The following is a 23324-nucleotide window of genomic DNA, read 5'->3' on the forward strand; positions in this document are numbered from 1 at the left end:
CCTCCTGTAATAACTTTGCACAAATACAAGTTTGCTGTTCTTACTTTTGGTTTTGGGTCTCAGCAATAGCTCAAGATAGCTACTGTGGTAGCAGCCAACATATTTTTCTCTGAAGAAACAGTTATGAATTCCATTATGTTTTCTTGGGTTTTCATGATCTTTGATTTGATTACCTTTGGGGTTTTTTTTACGTGTTACGAAGTATGTATGCCATTCGCTGTTACTGAGAACACTGACTTTTCTGTCAACTGCTTCATATTTACCTGCCTCTCCCTATGACCCTCAAATTGAGACCTTGTACAACTATTCACTTCCAAGAGACAGGTTTGTAGAAGACAACAAGGAGCAAGTAATTATAATTGTCAGCAACGCATTATGTGTTACTGAAATTTTTAACTAAGCTTTGTGCAGCGGCATAGTTGCAGATTTTACAAGGTATGCTGCTTCAGGAAAAAAGACATGCATCTGGCAAAATAGACACTCCATCAATTGATATGACATTCTGTATTTACTGTCATTGCCACCCACTGATTTAAATGAAATGCAGGTTTTAATTCACGTAAGAGGAATAAAATATACAAAAGCATATGCATGAGTGCAGTAGCTATATGAGCAATTGCAAAATTGCAATTAAAATAATGGTGTTCACAAGGGGTTCTTTTTTCAAAAGCAATTTTTTGATCATTTTATTTTTTATATGTTTGAAAGGTGGAAATGTTGGAGGATACTTCACACTAAATAACACTTCAGGAAAGCTGCTGGTCACTCGTAGCTTAGACAGAGAAGATGTCAGCAATTTCACTCTCGTTATTGAATGCCATGACCTAGGCATTCCCTCAAGAAGCTCCACTGCACAGCTCTATCTAATGGTTTTAGATGAAAATGACCACAACCCACTGTTTGCAAAGACTCAGTATCAAATCTCTGTGAGAGAAGACCTAGAGGAAGGCTCAGCCATCCTGGACCTCTTTGCTTCTGATGAAGATGATGGACCGAATGGTGAAGTTACATATGCCCTCATTGACGACACCTTTGGCGCATTTGCTGTTGACAGTGTAACAGGATCTATAGTTACTACAAAGGCACTGGACCGGGAGACCAAATCTCAGTATACGTTTAGGGCTGTGGCAAGTGATTGTAGCACTGATTTGCCAAGAAGCACCACTGTCAGTGTTGTCGTGCACGTTGATGATGTCAATGACAGTGATCCCGTTTTTTTGCAGAATCCTATCAGGGCCTTTGTGCCTGCTGAAACTGCTGTGAATGAGACAATAGCCACTGTGAGAGCAGAGGACATGGATCTGGGGTCAAACGGAGCTGTTGTTTTTAGTTTGATGCCAGCAGAAACTGTATTTCAGATTGACCCAAAGACAGGTGACATCACTCTTCAGGAGCCCTTGGCTTCCAAGGACTTCAGTACCCAGCTACTAGTGACAGCTTCAGATCAAGGTATCTCACCTCGAACAGCCACAGCTATCGTCGTTATCTTTACAGAAGAACAAGAGGAGGAGATTTCTTTTAGCCGTAGCCTGTATGAAGCAAGCTTACCTGAGAACAGTGTAACAGGTGGGCATCAAATCCCAATTTGTGTTGTTGTGGTTGGCATCAAATCCCAATTTGTGTTCTTGTGGTGGCCAATCTTCCCTCATTTTGGCATGGTAATTGTCGTAAATAGTAGAAGGAAGCGTTTTTCCTGTGCAGCAGCAGGGAGAAGTTAATGTGGATGTAGCAAGTACCTGTCTGCTCTTTTCAAGTGCACCAGCATGAAAAAGAAACATGGTCTGTTAGTTGAAGGCATTATCTGGCGTTTGAGTTTGCTGTCCACGTGCAGCAATGTTGTTCATATGAAACAGAAGGTGTCTGTGTAGCAGGTGGTGTGTTTCCAACCCTCAGCCTGGGAAACCGTGAGCATCAGTGTTCACTCTTCAATCAAACTGACTGTAATGATGAGTGGACAATGTTTACGCATTGGTTTGGTTTTCAACACTCACAAGCTCAGATAAGTGGTGTGTACCAGTTGCAACACAACAATTTTAGTTTTGCAAAACCCTTCATGAACTGCAATAGCTATCAGTGATACTCTAAAACTTTACTGAAGTTTTGGACTTCCAGAGGAAGGAGAATTGAATGTAAGGAGGCTGAAGGGGTGAGAAGTTCAGAGGCTGTGAAATGTTGTCACTTGGACAGATTTTGCAGTGCATCCGTAGGCAGAGCCTGTGCTGTTGAATGCTGCCGATAGATGTACAGCTTAAATCACACAATGCTTATAGATTTATTTATTTTTGTTCAGTATAATGATGAGAATTTCTGCTCTAGTTTTTATTATTCAGAGAACATTTGTGGTTATTCCTCCTGCCAATTAGTTATCAGAAGTACCTTTTCCTGCTTCAGAGGATAAGTTTGTCATAATGAGGGGCAGAAAGGAGTGTCTCTCACATTTTTCTGCCCAGAAATCCTGCTGTACAATTGCCCAGACATATTTAAGGATCTGACCTGCACTGTATTCTTGATTCAAACACTGCCTCATGAGGTTCACCTTGAACAAGTTGTTTATGCTATTCATGGTTCAAATTTCCTTTAGTAAAATGAAAGCAATATTCCTTTATATCCTAAGGGTATCTTGAGACTTGTAAGTTCTTAGATCTCAAATAACAGCCTATATATTTGATTAGGAATTGGTAAAAAAGAAATAATTTTGTTAATAATTTTGGACAGCTAGTTAATATTCTTGAGTAATTACAAACAGGATAGAGAACTAAGGGTGAAGATGGCTGATGGAGTAACTACTGCTATGATTACTAAGCCATTCCTTCCTCTGTGCCTGTTTGAGACTACAACCCAAATTTTCAGCCGTGTATTTTAAGATAAAGATAATGCTGTGACTCTTACTGATATTTCAATTAAAAAATAAAAAATGGGCAATAACATTTTCTTTTTTTAATTAAGAGACTTAAGTGTTTTCCTTGCAGGGGATTTCTAAGAAGTTATGGTGAGTGATGAAGCTAGAGCATCCTTTTAGTGCTCTCACTATCTGTCATAAAATACATGGGATTTTGGAAGAAGTGAAAGGCTTCCAACAGTAAAAGAGTGAGGCAGGCAGTAGCCTGGTAGTAAAACACTCTCCTGAAACATGAAAGGTGTAGTTCCAGGTCTCCTCAGGCAGAGGTGCTTTACCCTTTCAGTCTATACTGATCATTCTGAGTATGGAACTTATGGGCTAAGAAGTTATTTAAACTTCTTTAATTTTTTTTAAACCACTGCTTTATTCATTGCTGTTATCACAAATGCTAAATAAATAAATCCCTAAACACATTTGTCCTGACATTTGAAAAATGCTTTCTATTCCATTAATTTGACCAGGATTTACAGGTAGTTTTGGGACCCCTAAAATGTAATTACTTTTTTTTTTATGAATAAGAGTCACAGATACCCAAAGGCCTCCAAACCCTGTTTAACTGGCATCAACACCGTACAGTAATTAATCATGTGTCACCTTGCAAAGGAGAGTCTGCCCTGCGGAAATCAATTGCTGCTTCCAGAAGATACAGTTCAGATGTCACAGCAATGGGTGTTAACCTCTGTTCTCTATCTTTTCATTCATCAGCTGAGAGTCACTTATAGTGATCTAGGGGGACCTTCGATCCTGAGTGTCTGGAAAGCAGAGAGATCAAGAGAGGAGCCCTGGGCTCTCAATTTTGCCTCTCTCTTGCTACACCAGGCTTGTATTTTCAGAAAGCGTTGTGAGAACCTGTTTGTCAGGCTTCCCAGAGGAGTTAGGTCAAGGTCCTGGTGTTTCATTCTTTTCAGGAGAGATGGGCTTAACCTGCATTAATCCTTCATTAAAATTTCTTTCTAGTTAAGAAAAAATAGTAAGAGGGAAGAGGTTGTGTTAGGCAGCAACTATTGGTTTAAAGAAAAAAAAAATTTAGAGCTTTATAGCAATAGATAAACTAATCTGATTCAAAATTTTTTTAAGTGTAGCTACATTCATGGGTCAGGCTAGACAATACAGCCGAAAATTACAGAAGTACCCCAAGGGACTGAGGTAACAGAATGCCATAGTCAGATTGTTCTCCCAATCAATCTATAGAAACTATAAATAAAATTCAATTTAAGTTGTTTTGATTAAAGGGGATTTAGCAAAGCTTCAAGGTAAACAGGAAAGTTTCCTCACAAAATTTTAGTTTGTGTATTTAATAAAAAGTCTATTTGCTAAGAAGATCAAATTCTTTTAAGAGTATGAGAGACTTTACCAAATACTAATACTGTTTTGGCTCTGTTTGTAGTATTTTCTTGTTTATATAATAATAAGCAAATATAAAATATTTTACATTTCAGTGGGAAAAAAAGCATGATTATAATTAAAAGTCTCATAGGAGTTAGGTTACATGATATATGTGATTCTAAGATCCTTACAAGTATGAATAGTAGCAGTGTATTCAGTTCAGGGGAGATTTACATTACATACTGATTATTTGTAGAACTGGTATTAATAAATGTGCCTTTCCCTGCTGATTTTATTTCTGCCTTAACAAGTAGAGTGGGAAAACTCTAAGTTTATTTTTAAAATAATTAAAAAATCTGAATAATATCAACAATGAAAGCCAAAGCCAAGGGCCCTTAGTTTTAATTTAGTCTAATCTTGTCAATTGTATGAGTGCCTGAGGAATTGGTCCTTGTGGTCAGATTTTCTGTAAGTGTTTGACCTCCAAGTTTAATGACCTTCAGAAAACCCCATTCTTCTACTTTTTGTTTAATATCGAATATTTAATGTCTTTAAATGTTATAAACTGCATTACAACAGGCACTTAGAAGCCGGTCAATAAGTAATCAAGTTATTGCAGTCTCAAGAGGGTAAGAAACCTTTATTATTCAGCAAGCTTTCACTTGAATGGCTGTTTGCATAGCACTTCACTGCAGACAGATTCATCAGTAAAACTTGTTACTCCTCTTTTTTTATTAACATATATAAAATATGTTGCCTGTTATTCTGTAAGCCATCTCTTGTTCTTTATGCTCAGTTAGCTTTTCCTTTCATTAGCAATTAAGAGGTCTCTAGAAATAATGACAAAGATGAACCAAGGTTAGATGACAAAAGAAGGAAAAGCAGACTACTATAATGACTGCAGAAGAGAAAAGAAAACAATTATATATGTAATGCAGTAGCTCATTTCTGGTGTATGCATTACATCAAAACTCAGAGTACAACAACAGGTTTTGAGTCGACTTGGTCAGGTGTGAAAACACAGTCCATACTGTCATACTTCAGTTTCAACTCAGTGGGCATAATGTAAAGTTTGATATGTGATCTATTTAAAGCACTTGAGATAATTCCAAATGCAATCAGTTTGCTGATTAAACTGAAAAGACCCCCAAATATAAACATTTTAAATCACTTTTCACTTCCATTGATACTCTTAATTAATCCATCACTTGATTGCATGGCGTTTCAAGCCAATCTCTCTGCTTTCTGCTGTGATCCTGTTGTTCCTCCTTCCTTGCTTTAGCTTTAGTGCTGATCTCATCCTTATTTCGGTGTGCTTTGCAGCCAGAAAGCTAATTTTCTCCTCGTTTTTTACAGTTTAAGTGTTTAAGTGTTACGTTTATGACCTCTGCTTGAAGCTGCATTTGAGTCCTGTGTACTTGAAATTGCAAGCTCAAATGAATAGGCACTGCCATTTGTTATATACCTGTATAGGCCCTGTTTGTGTCACAATAGACCTCAGAGTTCGATCATTTTTTTTTTGACAATGAACTATAAAAATTCACTGTTTGAAGGAGTAATTTTCCATGAAAGGTATCAGAAACTGAAAAAATTCATTCTCTGCCAAAAAGAAGTTATAATTTTGAAAACAATCCATGAAAATAAGAAAAATATAAACCGTAAAAGATTAGGATTTGAGGACCTAAAGCAGGATTTAAGGATCCTGCTAACTCCTGAAAAACAGGGATTCAAGTAGAAATGCTGCTGCCTGCTTTTTTTATGGTAGTTTTTTCTTCTTAAACCTGCAAGCAAAGAAAAGAGTGCTGACAGCCTTAGAAGATAAATAGACACGTTCTTCGGATGTTGAATATTTTTTTGTTAACTGCTCTGAGGATGCTATGGATTATTGTACTTACAGTGCAATATAAGGCCCCATTTTATTACCTAAAAAAAATAGTGCTGTGTTCATATGAGTCTTTACATATTGGACAGTTGGTTCTTACTTCCAGACCTTTTCTAGTAAATATCTTATAAATATATTGATTAGTGCAGAAAACTGCACCTGTCAAGATCAGCATATTTTTGCTTTTGATGGTCAGATTTTAGGAGCGAGTGACAAACCACTTAACCCCAAATTTCCTGGGTTTAAAAATTAATAAGACACAATGCTAAAATAAAAAAGTTAGCAGATAATAGTAAGAGCAGCCTTTCCTCTTAGTTTTTGCACTAAAGATAAAGTCCTTCCCTTTAAAATCCAGGACATGAGTGTGAACAGCATGCCCTTCGTAATGTAATTAAATAGCTAGTTGTCTGTAATGCTGTTTGAAAGAGTTCAGGTTGCACAGTAACCTCATTCCATCACAGTTTAATGGAATCAATTACAATTAAATTAAACAATTAAAATACATTAAAATCAACTGCCACATATGCCAAACAATTTAGAACTCGCTCAAAAATGATAATTATTTGGAAATCTTGGTAGCACTTTTAAAATTTCCTAACCATTTGGTAAACGCAATGATTGTGATTGGGATAACATATTCAGTTCCCCATTTTTATTCTAACCCTATTTTGAAGAGGATTTTTATTTAATGTTTTTTATATTCTATATTAAATCTTTGGTCTTTTCATTGAATTTGGGTTCTCTTTATCTCTGCTTGCTTTGACACTTAGCAGTGCGTACAGTTTCATCTTTTCATTCTCTCTGTCAGAAGGTGACTGCTTAAAATTTCATGTAAAATGTTGTTCAAATATCCAAACTGAAATCAGATAAAGGAAAAAATAAATTCTTTATGGTGATTCAGAGGTAACATACATTCTTATGATGCACAACCTCCTCCCCACCCCCAATTTTCCTTAAAAGAATTTTTGAAAAGGTTGAAAAAGTGAGATTGAAATGATCAAACACAGCACTATCTGAATAACAGGAATACATACGACTTCAGGTAAGAGGTAGTTCTAGTGTTACATGGGATTTTGCAGTTAGGAGAAGTTAGAACATCATTTATTTAGGTAGACGATGAAGTTGTGATCAGATGAGTAATTTACTCAGCAAGGAGGGGTAGAGAATGCCTTGCTTATGAAGTTTTAACACAGTGAAGTGTTATGGGGACTTGTTTTATTTTATGTTATTTTAAGCTGAATAAGCACCTAGACAAGTACATAGATACTTGTCTGTGCATCAGCTATTAATCATGGTGATATAAAATCAGGCTAAAATCTCCTAAAGTGGACATGATGAAAATGTCTTATTGCTTTCGCAGGTACATCAGTTCTGACTGTAGAAGCTTATGAAAACACATTTACAGGAGAAAACATAAAATACAGCATCTTCAGTGACAAAGAAAGTATATTCTCCATACACCACAGTACAGGTACTTTTCTTTATATCTATCTCTCTCTATTTCTCTATGTATTTATTTTTCAAGCGTCAGTAGCTTAAAGAGTGTAGTCTTTAAAATATATGGAATTTGTACCACATGAACAAGGTATCTTGGTGTATGAGTCTCCAGGTACAATGAATAAATCATTAGTAAAACCAGGAAGGTGGAGAGATCTGCACTATTGTAAAGTTGATGTGAAAAGAAATCAAACACCAGTATTTCTGTTTAAAACTCTCAGTTCTGATTGACTATTGGTCACCAGATGTTGAGAACTGATAAGCTACTGTTTTTTGATCCAAGTGAGACTCTATCTTGTTTCTCGTAATAAAGTTGCCAAAAAACTCAATAAAAACAATCCAAACATAGGAAGCATTAGACCTTTGTTGAGTTCAATGCTGTTTGTTTCAGGCAAGCCGTGACACGTCTGAAAGTCAAGTTAGTTTAGTTTTTTGATCGTGTTTGCATTCTGCAGCAGGTCTGCTTTCACCTGCTCTTTGGTCAGCAACTTCTGATGGCAGGACAGCAGCACATTCCCCATGTGTATTTACAGGCTCACATCTAAGGCATAGCCTCTCCAGTTGCCTCTCAACTCATAAATACCTTCTGAATAGCAATAGGCTTTCTGGGATGGCACAGACAGTGTAAGCAATTTTTCACAGAAGTAGTGTAACTACGTTGTGCTCTTATCAAATGTTTTTCTTATGGCATGAGGTTCCACAAGGCCAAATGCCGGGTCCTGCACTTGGGGCATAACAACCCTATGCAGCGCTACAGCCTGGGGGAAGAGTGACTGGAAAGCTGCACGGAAGAGAAGGACCTGGGGGTGCTGGTTGACAGCCGACTGAACATGAGCCAGCAGTGTGCCCAGGTGGCCAAGAAGGCCAATGGCATCTTGGCTTCTATCAGAAACGGTGTGACCAGCAGGTTCAGGGCGGTGATTCGCCCTCTGTACTCGGCACTGTTGAGATCGCACCTTGAGTACTGTGTTCAGTTCTGGGCCCCTCACCACAAGGAGGATGTTGAGGCTCTGGAGCGTGTCCAGAGAAGAGCAACGAAGCTGCTGAGGGGGCTGGAGAACAAGTCTTACGAGGAGCGGCTGAGAGAGCTGGGGTTGTTTAGCCTGGAGAAGAGGAGGCTGAGGGGAGACCTTATTACTCTCTACAACTACCTGAAAGGAGGTTGTGGAGAGGAGGGAGCTGGCCTCTTCTCCCAAGTGACAGGGGACAGGACAAGGGGGAATGGCTTGAAGCTCTGCCAGGGGAGATTCAGGCTGGATATCGGAAAAAAATTCTTCACGGAAAGAGTCATTGGGCACTGGGACAGGCTGCCCAGGGAGGTGGTTGAGTCACCTTCCCTGGAGGTGTTTAAGGAACGAGTTGATGAAGTGCTTAGGGACATGGTTTAAGGGAGTGTTAGGAATGGTACGACTCGATGATACAGTGAGTCCTTTCCAACCTGGTGATTCTATGATTCTTTGTGCCTAGAGGCTTTGATCTCTGATTGTTCTGATGTCTGCAGTCATCAAATGGTGTAGTCCTGTAGACCTGATGCTAGTGGTGGACAGTTAAATTGATGAGGGGCACCTAAAGAGCATACACTTGATTTCCAAGTCCTTCTTATTTCACTGAAATAAAACTAGAAAGATTAATCTTAAAGAACATCTTAGACACTGGCAAGTTTATCCCCAAGAAAATGAATCTTCTCTCAAAAAAAAAAAAACAAAAGGAGGGGGGCATCGAACAGGATTTTACTTTTTTTTTATCAAGTTTTATCAGACTGGAAAATGGTTACATGAGTTTTTTTAAGTCTCACATGCACTCTAATACGTGTCATAAAGATACGGTTATGTTTAGTTCGGGTACTTGGACACAGAATTAAGACTCAAATGAGGTCACGTGCCACTGTTTATTCGGTTATGAGGCATGCATTGGAGGAGGAAAGAGAAAGAGGGAGAGAGGGAGGGAGGGAGAGAGAGATAAAGATAGGTACCCCCACAGTGCTGTGGCATCCCATCAATCCAATGCTTAGTCTGGTGGGAGAATGTTCTCCTATCCTCACCATTGCTTTGTCCGTTATATGCTTGGGGTCATGCCTTGCTAATCAGCTTATTTCACTAACTCTGCCCCTTATTTTCCCACCAAAAACATGCACCTGTTCAGGCATGTCCACCTCGTAGCAGTGGTTTTGTCTGTATAGCATCCAGCTCTTGGCAGTTGTTCTGTCTGATGTCAGTATCCATTATTAGGGTGGACCCTGCAAACCCATCCTGTTGGCACCACAGTCCGTGTGCAGTTGTCTGGGCGATGAGATCTTCAGGTTAGGTGTGATGTTGAGACAGACCAGTTCTTTCTGTGATATGCTACAGCCCTCTTCTCACAAATAATAGCGCAATTCCTATGGCATAGGGTGTCACAAATCCTGTTTTAATATATTTGTGGTTTCTTCTGTTTCCTTTCTTCCGAAACCTTTCTTTTGTTTCTTCTGTTTCTTAGAAAACGTTAATTGAAGTGTGGCCTTTTAGGACATTTTAAGAGCAGATCTTACCTCAGTGTTAATTTTGACACCAGTAACTCTCTACCCATTGTTTCTACAGCAGAAGAATTTTTATGTTTATTGAAGCACTCTATATCATAAGTATACTGAACAGCCAAAGGTCTACTCTACCTGACTTTTCAAGCACTGATGTTAATTAACCCTGCTTTGGAAAATACTTTCTCCCATCCTTGAGGGAATTATTATATTGTAGAATCATATAAAGCACAGTAGAAAGTGACCCAAAGGCATAAACTTTTAAAAAACTCCAATGATAGTAATTCTGCACACCCTCTCAATAGCCTGTACAAGTCTTGGCAGATGGAAAGGTTTTATTCATGTTTGTCTGAATATTTGTTGAAATTATTTAAACTTAGTACTTTTTAAAATAATAACAATAGACATAGAAGGCAAAGGCAAAATCCCCTATTCTTTACATACTTGAAGACTTGTCAACCTGTTTTTTCTTCGTGTGTGCTTTTCTGGAATAGCTGCTCTGGTTCTTTCACTCTTTCCTCCTAGGTGGCGTACTCAACCTTGATTATTTACTTCACTCTACACTAGTTTTTTCCATTATTATCTGTCTTCTTGAAGTGTATTCCTTCTGCCTTTGTCTATGTTGCTTTTACTGTATGCAGAATGTGGTAATTTTTAAGTGTTGTGCTGGCGAGAGACCACCTGTTAGCTTTGAAAGCTTTTAAGTTCAAGACACAATTCCTGAATGCTGGACGTATCCGTAAACAATAGTCAATCATTGCTGCTTATCTTAGAAAATAAAAACTAAAAAGCATTAGCTTGGAGAACCACAGTAGTTTTTTTATATTATCAACAGCTTTGGCATATCCCAACAGGTTGGGATATTCATAGCATAATTACTAAGAAACTCATGCAAAACTGAGTCTGAATTCTAATGAAGTAAACATACAAATTAACTATGTTTGATGTTTAGATGTAATAAAGAATTTTTACTGTATTTTTTGTATTTTTTTACTGTATTGTGCTGTAGTACCTAGAAATTGAAAAAGTGACCATGGATTCCCATGGAAGGCTTGGGTTTAATGTGGAGATGTGTAGTTGCATCTGTAGTTTCAATAACTTTCATTGATTATTTTCAATAGAATAACAGGTGTGGCAGGAGAGGCTCACTGCATCAGGAGTCAGTGTTTTAGCTGTATGTCAGTGGGACAGAGAAATCGATACAGCTATTTGCCCCATTTGGATATAGATGGAAGGCTAGATGTAGCCACTCTCAGATGAGGGTCAAGACTCTCTTCAGACCCAGGCTTATTGTCACATGTCAAGGAGTACATCGTGCAGGCAATTTCTCCTTTTCTATCTGTCTATAAATCAGTCTGCTTTGGTTTAGCAAATTGCCAGTGTGGTGGTTGGTCAGTGAAAACTTAGCTGTTTGATGTTTGTACAAGAACTAGCATGCAGAGGTGACAGTAGATAGAGGAAGGACATAGTGGGAAGCTTGCTGGAATTCTGCTATGTTCAAGGAAGGAGAGAGCAAATGTTTGGGATTTCATAACTGCATTTTTGGGTGGTTTTTCTTGACTACATAAGTCACATCTTGATTATTTTATTTTTTTTAATAAACCAGGTGTGATCACAGTAAAAGAGCCAAAGTTTCTTGATTACGAAGTTAGGAATAAAATACATCTTTCAGTTTTGGCTGAAAATAGCTTGAAGTCAGTGCTCTGTGGAGTGACAGTTCTGATACAAGATATGAATGACAATGTACCTAAATTTGAGCAAAGATGTTACAAAGCATCCGTGTGGGAAGGCCAAACTAAAACAGACATTATACAGGTAAGTGGAAATATATGTTCCCAAGCCCAGTGCTGTAGTTAAAAAGGTTGGTTTATCTGTTCTTGACTACAGTCCTGCTAGGTCTCTTCTGGACTACTGTAACTTAAAAACTGGGAGTGGAATTCTTATGTTGCTACAGCTTTGCTTAGATAGCTGAAATATTCAATGATTTTTTTTTTTCTAGACCACCTTTCCTATCTTTCATTCAGGTTTGTTAAGTTGAAGAAGAATTCTTTATCTTGCTGCTAGTTGTGCAGCTGGGATTTAAATTCCTATTTTTCTTAAAAAAAAAATCTCTCTCTTCAAGTAGTTGAAAAATACCATTCGAAGCTGTAGTTCTGGCTACAATATAGTCTAGGTCGTGCATTAATGCATCTGCTGAAATGGCTATAGCAATAAAAAGAATACTTTTAACTCATCAGACTAGTAGAGTGTTCAATTTAAAATCTGATGCCTAAAGAGCAGCTTGTCTCAATTTAAATGTACAAACACTTCTTCTTCTGAATGGATCCATTCTTCTAAAGTGTTTCCAGCTGGCCATGTCAGAGCAAAAGAAGACATCAGTTGGACTAGAAGAACACATAATTTCCTCAGTACATGTTCTTGCATTGCAAGTCAGGTCACAGTGAGGGTCATGTTAGGTACTAAAGATATTCCTCCTCTAGAGAATAAATAAATGGAAAGCTACAAATGCCTCCAGGGCAATGTGATTAGAAACTGATGGACATTGTATTCATAGAAACATATGTCCAGCAATGGATAAAAATCAAAAGGCAGTCAACCCAGATGTGTAGTCAAAATTTTATGACAGAATACATTCTATTATGTTTCTTTTATTCATTTTGACTGGTTGCCTCTGCTATGGTTTGAATCCCGTATTCCACATAATACTTGTTCACCAACCAGAAAAATACAAAAATGGTTCTTCAAACAGAGGAATCTTTGAGAAGATTCCTCTTCACTGCTGTTGAACGTCATTTATTCTGTTGGTTTTATAGCTTGTGTCTGCCCCTTTCATGTTTTCTGTTGATATTTTAAAATATTATTAAAGAACTTTCCTGTGAAAGCTCTGAAATCTTAACAATTAATTACTTTTATCCTTTTTATGTTTGCATAGCAGTAATACTTCAAGGAGCAGTACTGGACTCCTGAGAAAGTGCATTTCTATACACTAAACAGAGACAGCATTCTAAAAGCATCCTTATAGTAATACCAGCAGTGTGAAATGATTGCATTCAGCCCTAGTGCTTTATGTAGCTGAACTTCAGATTATTCAGGGAAAGAATTCATGTGCGTACTATTGCAGTTCGTGAGCAGATTTTGTGACCTCGCCTAGCAGTCATGTTGGGGACCAATGTAATTACTAACTTAAATCTGTTCAGTGGAAAGTGATTATAAATAGATGACTGCAGTAAAATATTTTTCTTTCTGAAATCACATTCTGCCATTTTGAATTAAGCTTCAGTTTTGCTCCCAAACAGATATTTGCAACTGACCTTGACAGTGGGATGAATGGAGAAATTGAATACTTAATTATATCTGGTAATGAAAATTCAACATTTCTAATTGATTCAACGCGAGGCATTTTAGCAACTAATGCAGTCCTAGATCATGAAAGCAGTTCTTATTACAGGTTTGTATGCAAGTTTCTTATAAAAAATATATTCTTCTTTTTGTTTACTTTAAATTGAGATGGCTCATGTTACGTATTTTACAGTTTTCAGTTGATATCCATTACCCACAAAGCCTGGGTACAAGCCAGACAGCATTGAGAACAGCACAGCAGCTGCCCATTTGTATCATGGATTCTTGCACACTTCTCAAATTTAGGGGAAGAGGTCTAGTCTTGTTTGGTCACTTGCAACACTTACTGATAGAAGTGATCCTGATGCTTCACTATAAGAATAATGACAGTTCCTGGATTTTACTTTATTAAGAACTGTGCAGCCATTCCCTTTCTGGAACTGTTTTTTTGTAAATACGCAAAGAAACAGAGAAAGCACTCAAACCAAATCCAAGAAACAGGAACGTGTTATGTTCTTTCATTACAATATATTCAATTTTTCTTCACCGTAATCAAATAAATATGCTTCTGTAAGCTGTTGCCATCTATAAGCTGTCTTGTACTAAGTATTAATTGTTTCCTGTTTTTCACAAAACTGTGAGTAAATGTGATCAAGTGGACATGACAGTTTTTCTCAACAGAATTGAGAAAAACTCAATAATTGCCATAATTGGAATTAGAAACAAATAAATTATACCTTGAAGAGAAAGTGAGAGTATGCAGATTCATTAATATTCCATTTTTATGTACTGCAATCTCTACAAAAAGTAAAATTCTATGTATGTGTCAGTAGAAATTACCTTTTTTTTCCATATGGTTTTGGTATCAGTTAAAGTATTTGCAAGTTTTCCTGTCCTCTTGGGCCTCAGATTTTTAAACATCCAATCAGACTTCTTATGAGCTAGCATAACTTTTAGAAAACCACATAAAAAAGATAAATATAATGTGATTTTTAAAAAAATCAGTATAATTTGATAATAGCATCATAAAGGAAACATTTTGTTTTAACTTAATATGCAGAACACTTAATTTTGAGTTTATTTTTCACTTTTTCATGGGATCAGAAACATCAGTTCTGATTTTTAGTCATTTAAATAGCATAATATGTTTTATTTGTAACTAGTACTTTAAAAGAATGCCTGGAATAAATCCTTCAAAGGATTCATACTGTTGATGAAGCACTAAACAGATAAGCGTAGTAATTGTCGTATCTGTCTTTAACTGGGAACCTGATTTATTTTGGTATTTATGTTGGAATTCTACCATTTTAAATTGACTGTTTGAGGAATCTGAAGGTTCATATTCCTTCTCTTTTTCTCTTTATTAATCTGTACATTGTTAGGTGAAAAGTGAATAGCAAAAGAAGCTTTCAAAACTGTTTTCCTGTTTAGTTTCAACATGTTACCATTGGTTCTTTCAGATTTACAAGGAGTTGTTTATTTTATCTAAATTGAACATTTTCATCCCCAGAAGTTCTAAATCCCTTATAAGAGGAGTTATAATGAAAGTGTTGACAGAACCTTAATTTTAATGCCTTGGCTGAGATGTTTTTATGAGAGTTTTTTCCTGAAACCTTAGAAAATTATTATTTTTAGTAAAATATTTCCATATGTATACCTTACCAATATTCATTCTAGAAAAAATACACTTTCTATATGGAATTGTACACGGTCACCAATTGAATACTCGCCTGCAATACAAGTTATGTATTCTGTCAGCATCAGAAACCACAAGGGCACTCAGCAAAGCTGGCGTGGTTCAGGAACGGAAGTGCTACAATCCGCAGCTTGAGTTATAGAATTATAGAATAGTTTGGGTTGGAGTCGACTTTTAAAGGTCATCTATTTCAACCCCCGTGCAATGAGCAGAGACATCTTCAGCTAGATCAGGTTGCTGAGAGCCCTAAATAGCCTGACCTTGAATGTTTCCAGAGATGGTGCATCTACCACTTCTCTGGGCAACCTGTTTCACCAAACAGACTTGGTATTCCATATTGTCATGTGAATTTTTAGGTAGTTATATCTACTAATAGATTGGACATTAGAAAAAATTTCTTCACCACGAGGGTTTTTAAGCACTGGGACAGACTGCCCCAGGGAAGTGGCCAGGTCACCATCCCTGGAGGTATTTAAAGATGTATAAACCTGGCAACTTAGGGGCATGATTTAGTGGTGAACTTGGCAGTGTTGGGTTTATGGCTAGACTTGCTGATCTTAAGGGTCTTTTCTTACCTAAATGACTCTATGATTCTATCTATTTGACACGTTGAACAGAAACTGTGACTTAGAAGAAAGAGGGAGAAATGACACACTCAGAAGATCTGCAGAAACCCAGAAAATATGATGAAATGTGGAAACAGTTGCTAGTACCCAAAACATTTAATAGAAATGCCATTCTCTGACACGTATATCCTTTCCTATAGCTTAGTGTTCTCATTTTTTTAATCTGTTCCATTTTTAGAGCACCAGTTGAGTTAAATTTAATTTTTACTTCACTTCTGGGTAATTTTCTATCTTGAGTGAGAGTGAAGTCTTCTTAACCATCTTTGCTTACAATAAACATTTGCTCTATTTTTCAACAGCTAGTTCCCACAGAGAGTAAAAGTGCTGTGATTGGTGTCTCTCAGGTCATTGCTTGCTGTTTTCTTTGCTCTATTGTTTGTTGAAATCAAATAGTCATTGGTAGAATCTGCTACCCATCCTTACACAAGTGTAAAATTGAAATGTACAGGCAAACTCTCTTAATCTGGTCTCACTACTATCAGTGGGAACTTCACCACTGTCAAATGATCCACGTATTCAGGTTTTTCACTTTATCACTTACATTTATAACAAGGGACCTATTCGATTTCTCTGCAGACATTTTGGCTGAATATTATTGTGAATGCTTTCATGCTACCCAGTTTTGATATTCCCGTTGTTCCTTTATGAACAATGAGGAGAGTCAGATTCCTCCAAAGGACTATTCAGTACTTAAGTTTTAATTCCTTCTCTGAATTGCCAACTGAAGAAATGTGTCTTATTTGAGAGTTTCTTGCTGGCTTGTTGAACCATCTACATTTGGTGTGAAATTGGATGAAATTAATATAAATTAATAATTCCTCTTTATTTGTATGATTTGGTATGTTTTTGCTACCTAGAATTTCCTGGACATTGTTCCTGCAAGACACAAAAAACAGAACTCCAGACAGTCAGCCTTACAGAAAGAAAGATGTCACTCAAGAGTTGCGGTGAAGAACAGAAAGGGCTAATCTTTTAATTTGTAATTTTTCCCCTGCTTATAACATTGGTGGATAATTCTGTGATTTGTGACCAATAATGACAATTAGTTTCCTTTAATTGTAGGTTGGTTGTACAAGCTGCTGATAAAGGAAACCAGAGACTTTCTTCTACAAGTATTGTGCAGATACAAGTGTTAGATGTTAATGATAATGCTCCAGTTGTCCAACCACCAGGTGAAGTGGAGGTGCCAGAAAGTAAGTGTGGTAGCACAGCAAAGTTTTGTTAAGATTGGGATTTATCAAACAACGATAGTGCTTTCAGTGATTTGTGTAACCGGGTGATTCCAGTAAAAAGGGTAGTGAATTGTATCACTACTGAAATATCAGAGTAAATTGTGATCTGCTTTTGTTCTCAGAGGCATTATTCTTAATCTTCAGACACTGTGTATAAGAATAGTTTGGAGCAAAACCATAGGCAATTCAGAAAGAAGAAAACAAACTCTACAGAAGTACATCTGTAATCTGTTCATTTTGGACTGCAACGTCATATTCTTCAGATGTATTCAATTTCTGCTTTTCTCCAATAAAAATACTTTGTATTAAAACCAGGATTGCTAGAAACGAGATATTTTTAACTTCATTATGATGAAAAACATAATTTCTGTAAATTTGAATGAAGCCTTAAAATGTTCTGTAGCTTGATTGAGTTAATGATCATGAAGAGAAGGGCGCAGGAGCTCCTGAATTATCACTTTAGCATACATCTGGTATATTGTGTGACATAAGCTGAACATTTGCAGATTTTTAATCTTAAGTCCAGCATTTTCGAATACAGGCATCATATATGCGATGTGTTAAGATATACAGCAGAACATTTATAAAGGTTTGGGTGCCTAAATTCTGGTACTCCTGTTAACAAAAGATAGAAAGGCTGTCTTTATAGTGATATTCTTCTAGCCTTTCCTAAATTTAGATCCCACCAGTAATGACAAGTTCAAGATTCATAGATTCACAGCAGCTGTAAACTGCTAGCCACTTATTTAGGTTTTTGTATTCCATTTAAGAACGTTTGCTTGAGGACATCACACCACATGTTTGAGTGTTAAAACCGGAGGATTGCAAATGGGAAATGGTTGAGTTTCTGTTTGTTAGATGGTCACTGATGCATTTAGTTTGCAGTCTCTGGTGCTTTCAGTTTGGCACATAACAAAAGTTGTCTGTATCCCTTTTCTCAATCTAACAGAAATATACCTTAAGCTCTTTATGTGCCACGCAGGTACATCTGAATGTCGTCTGTCTCTCAGTCGCCTTCTCTTCCTCTGGAAAAGCTTTGGAATTGCAGTCACTGGCTTTTCAAAGACCAGGTGTCTGTGATGCCTCAGTTAAATATTCTTCTGGAAGTTTGGTATTGTTCAATAAATTCATGTCACCCAAATGCACATGGAAAACCATGAGCGTTCCTCTTGCTGGTTAAGAAACAGTTATGGCTACACTAGATCTGGGAAATTCTAACGAAAACCTGAACTAGAAGTGAGACAAAGCAGATGCATTTAAAGAAATGCACTACTGTTTCCATAGCATTTTCTGATATTTCTCTTATTCTAAAAAAACAAGGCCAAAATACAGCAACAGCTAATACAGAAAGGTTGCATTTATCTAAGAAACAATAATACAGAATTGGTGAAATCTTCAGAAATTGTAGCATCATCTTTTAGCTATGACTTATTCTGAAAATTATTGTTTCAGATGCCCTGCCTGGTTTTACAGTGACTCAAGTATCAGCAAGTGATGCAGACTCCAGACCAGCACTTCAGTTTGGTTTTATTTATGATAATAGTCATGGAATGAAATTTGCCATCGATCAACACACTGGTGTAGTCACAGTGGTGGAGCCATTAGATTTTGAAGAAACTGCCGTGTATAAACTGAGAATCATAGTTTCAGATTCTGTGCATCAAACAGAAGCAGAGCTTACCATCCTTGTGTTGGACATCAATGATAACCCACCAGTGTTTACTCAGGATTTATATCAGGTGGGAATGTGGCAAATGGACAACAAACGTGATGTTTTTCTATATGTGATGATAAATAGTAGGAGTGCTTGTTTATATTTGTCTTAAAAATGCATTTTGGCACTGTAAAGGAAGCTCCCTGTAAACTATTACTATGCAGAAACAGAGCAGAGCTCTCATGGGAAGCTCCAGCCCCTTTCTAGAAATTCTGCTAGAAGGACTGAGGGAATTCTTCAGCTTTCAAGTTTGTGGTTTCTGACTTCATAAGAAAAGTGCTAGTGCGAATGCTAGCTGTGCTCCAAACACTCTACATTCATCACTGGGAGTTATTGTATATAATCCAAACCAGGGGGCAGGGTCCAGTGTTCAGAACTTCCTTCTTCTGAGAGAATGGTAAATGGATACATCTATTCTGGGCTTGTTACTGTGGCATGAATTTCTGAAGTTATACAGCTCCACAAAGGTGTAGCAAATGCCTCTGTGGTAGGTTATGCATATATCATTTGTAATTGTGTAACTGGCTTATAGCAGTGGCACTCATCTATGCAGTGAGAGATACGAGTTTTGACCTCTGAAACATCCCCTACTAGACTGAGGAGGGTGCAGACCTCAGCTTTTGCACTTTTGGACGAGCATTTGAACTGCTAGACTAGTCTAGAAGTCATGTTGTCCAACAAAACAAAGCTGGTTTTTGACTATGGTAAACTATGGACCATTAAGGTGATTAAAGGATTTGGAGCATATCCAAACAGATATCCAACAGAACAGAGTAGAATAGACTGTTTCAGCTGGAAAGGACTTACAACAATCATCTAGTCCAACTGTATGACCAATTCAGGGCTGACCAAAAGCTGGAGCATGTTATCAAGGTCATTGTCCAAATATCTCTTTAAACACTGACAGACTTGGGGCATCAACCACTTCTCAAGGAAGCCCATTACAGTGTTAGACCACTCTCTTGGTAAAGAAGTGCTTCCTAATGTCCAGTCTAAGCCTCTGCTGATGCAGTTTTGAACTATTCCCATGCATTCTATAACCAGATACCAGGGAGAAGAGATCAGCACCTCCCTCTTCACTTCCTCTCCTCAGGAAGCTGTAGGGAGTAATGAGGTCACCCCTCAGCCTCCTTTTCTCCAAACTAGACAAGCCTAAGTCCTTAGCCGCTCTTCTAAGGGCATGCCACCTCTGTCACCACCTTTGTTGCTCTCTTCTGGACACATGCGAAGATTTTCACATCCTTCTTAAATTGTGAGGCCCAGAACTGCACACAGTATTCAAGGTGAGACTGCACCAACACTGAATACAGTGGAGTGACCACCTCCTTTGACTGGGTGGTTATACTGCATTTGATGAACGCCAGGATGCAGTTTGCCCTCTTGGCTGCCAGGGCACTGCTGACTCATGATGAAGCTGTTGTCAACCAGCGTCCCCAGCTCTCTGGAAAACAAGAATTTGTCATCCTTGTGCAGGAGCCATGCTAATCTGCTCTGTATTGTTCCAGTTTTGGTACGTGTGCTGCCGAAGCCAGTATGATATACAAGGCTCTCAGCCATAGGCTGCTTAAAGGGTTTTGCCCTGACTTCGTCAGCCCTAAGGCTGTGGGGCTTGGGCTAAGGCTCAGCACATGTAGTGGCTCAGTGTTAGGGTTAGAGATGGGAACAAAGCCTGGAGCCCTAGGTGAAGTTAAGCTTCAATAAGGCTGCCACAGGGAAGGTGACGCTGCCAGAGGAGTTGTTTCCTTGGGACCTGTTTGTATGGGGCTAGGCTGTGGAGCTTGGGCTAAGAAAACCTAGAGCACGGATCATTCAGCCTGGGGAAAAAGAAGGCTCGGTGAGGGTATTACCAATGTGTGTAACTACTAGTGGGGTGAGTGAAGAAGACAGAGCCAGACTCTCCTCTCTGGTGTCCAGTGACAGGACAAGAGGCAGTGAGCACAAGCTGAAATAGAGAAAATTCTGTTTAAACTTTGGGAAAAACTTTTTTTCTTTTTCTTTTTAAACTGACTACTGGCACAGGTTGCCCAGAGGGGTTTTAGGGTCACCATCGCTGGAGACATTCAAAATTCAACTATACACAGTCATGGACACCCTGCTCTAGGTGACCCTGCTCTAAGCAAGGGCTGGATAAGATAACCTCCAGAGGTGCCCACCAGCCTCAGCCATTCTGTGGTCCTGTAAACTGAGCTGTCAGCTTGACTTGGTCCTTTATGTATGTGGTGCATGAGCTTAGAGACAAAAATACGAGGCACTACAGGAGACTTGGATTTAATGATGCTAAAAGTTTGGCTTAGTAAAGAAATTCCAATCTCTGAGCAAGTGTAGGCGCAGTAGTTTAGTCACTTAGATAACTATGGGACAGACTTTAGGCACCTGTGAAACTTTCAGTTGTCTGAGATGTATGGATTTGTGTAAATTGCTCACTTAATCTCCTAAGTCTAAATTCTCAGTAAAAAAAAGCCCTGTTAATGCTTGAGTGATTTTTGGACCTTGTCTTAAGTTTTCCTGTACCCTCACGTGTCTGATTTTGGAGACTAGTTTAAGCAAGTGCAAATGCTAGGAATTTTTTTGTAGATAAGAGCAGACATTACAGGTAAGGTTATTAATTGATTCAAAACAACTCTATTGACTATTCTAACATAAACAGCTGAGTTTCTCTCTCCACGATCCTGATGTTTTGATGTGTTGTGTGGACCATAAGTTACGCTGCTTCTTTTCAGTCAATTATATGTGTTATTGCCTATTCATCAGCCTGTAAGTTTTACCCTTTTATTGTCTTTTCTAGTGTTTTCATTTTACTAAGCTTTATAAAAACTGTAATTTTGCTTTATATGTCAGGTGAGGCTGCCAGAGCTCATTTCTATGGATGCCGCTCTTCTGACAGTCTCTGCTGTGGATAGGGATTCAGAACACAATGGAATGATTTCCTACAAAATCCTCTCTTCCCCTCAGGGATTTTCCATTGATCACAAAAATGGTGAGTCTGTAAACATGGTTGTTTATTTCAGCTTTTTCAGTGTAAATGAAAGAGTCTTATTGTACTTCCTCACCCATTGCCAGTGATCACTTGAGTTCTAGAAATCTTTGGTGGCCAAAATCCATCATGTGTTTTGGCTAAATCTGCCATTATTACTGAAGAAGTGATGACATTAAAGACTGGAGTTCTCAGTTTGCCCCTGAACCGTGCACAAAGCAGCTAGTCTCAACATCCTGTGGATGCTATTCCTCTGATGCAATCTTACAGACAAGTTGCTGTATGATTTGCATTGATTCATAATGTTTCAGCCGATGTATTAGATCTCCTTCAATTTAAGTTCATACTTATGATTTTTCAGTATAAGTTGAACTTGTCATAATGGAGCTTCTCCATTGGGCGGTATGTTTTTAAGAATACTTCTTTAAAGAGATTGTTATCCTATAATCCAAAATAGAATTTAAAAGTTTTCTAAATTGAGAGTGCTCTCTCCAAAGTACATTATTTTCTTCAATAGCTAACAGATTTAATTTTTTTTGCTGATCTAAATGCAGTATGTGTGTTTGATACTGTGTCATTGTGGGTAGGCCTTAGCTTCTCAGCATTAGCTATGATTTCTTAGAATCATAGAATAATTTGGGTTGGAAGAGATCTTTAAAGGTCATCTAGTCCAACTCCCTGCCATGAGCATGGACACTTTCAACTAGATCAGGTTGCTTAGAACCCTGTCCAATCTGACCTTGATTGATTCCAGAGGTGAGGCATCTACCACCTCTCAGGGCAACCTATTCCAGTTTTTCACCACCCTCATTACAAAAAATTATTTTCTTACATCTAGGCTGAATCCTACCCTCTTTTAGTTTAAAACCTATAGCTACAGGACCTGCTAGAAAGTTTGTCCTCACTTTTCTTACAAGCCTCCTTTAAGTACTGAAAGGCCACAGTAAGGTCTCTCTGGGGTCTTCTCTTCTCCAAGCTGAACAACCCGAGCTCTTTCAGCCCTTCCTCCTAGGATAGGTGTTCAATCCATCTGAGCATTTTTGTGGCCCTCCTGTGGACCCGCTTCAACAGGTCCATGTCTTTCCTGTGGTGAGGGCTTCAGAGCTGGATGCCATACTCCAGGACAGGTCTCACTGGAGTGGAGTAGAGAGCGAGAATTACCTCCCTCGACCTGCTGCCCACACTTCATTTGATGCAGCCCAGGATATGGTTGTCTGCCTAGGCTGTAAGCACACATTGCTAGCTTATGTCCAGCTTTTCATTCACCAGTACCACCAAGTCCTTTTCAGCAGTGCTGCTCTCAATCCCTTCCTACCCTAGCCTGTATTGTTACCAGGAGTTGCCCCTCTCCATGTGCAAGACCTTGTACTCGGCTTGTTGAACCTCATGAGGTTCACATGGACCCATTTCTGAAGCTTGTCCAGGTCCCTCAGAATAGCGTCCTATCCCTCAGGCAAGTCAGACGCACCGATCAGCTGGGTGTTGTCTGCAAACTGGCTTAGAGTGCACTCAATCCTGCTGGTTTTGTCGTTGAAGAAGACATTAAACGGTAGTGGTCCCAATATGGACCCCTGAGGGGCACCACTTGTCACCAAGCTCCATCGGGACATTGAGCCATCTCTTGGGG

General features: G+C 38.4%; 1 protein-coding gene and 1 pseudogene across 1 annotated transcript in view; one reads left to right on the plus strand and one right to left on the minus strand.

Annotated features, from left to right (window-relative positions):
* Positions 1-23324, plus strand: part of DCHS2 (dachsous cadherin-related 2) — a 113135-nt gene that overhangs the window by 85971 nt on the left and 3840 nt on the right. Inside the window, exons 14-20 of the mRNA XM_054066045.1 lie at positions 709-1566; positions 7468-7578; positions 11723-11931; positions 13413-13564; positions 16840-16970; positions 18462-18748; positions 21562-21700. Of these exons, the coding sequence (XP_053922020.1) occupies positions 709-1566; positions 7468-7578; positions 11723-11931; positions 13413-13564; positions 16840-16970; positions 18462-18748; positions 21562-21700 (1887 nt within the window). The remainder of the gene's footprint in view (positions 1-708; positions 1567-7467; positions 7579-11722; positions 11932-13412; positions 13565-16839; positions 16971-18461; positions 18749-21561; positions 21701-23324) is intronic.
* Positions 20169-20258, minus strand: LOC128852198 (U6 spliceosomal RNA; annotated as a pseudogene).

The sequence above is a fragment of the Cuculus canorus genome, chromosome 4 (assembly GCF_017976375.1).
Source record: "Cuculus canorus isolate bCucCan1 chromosome 4, bCucCan1.pri, whole genome shotgun sequence".
Taxonomy (NCBI): Eukaryota; Metazoa; Chordata; class Aves; order Cuculiformes; family Cuculidae; genus Cuculus; species Cuculus canorus.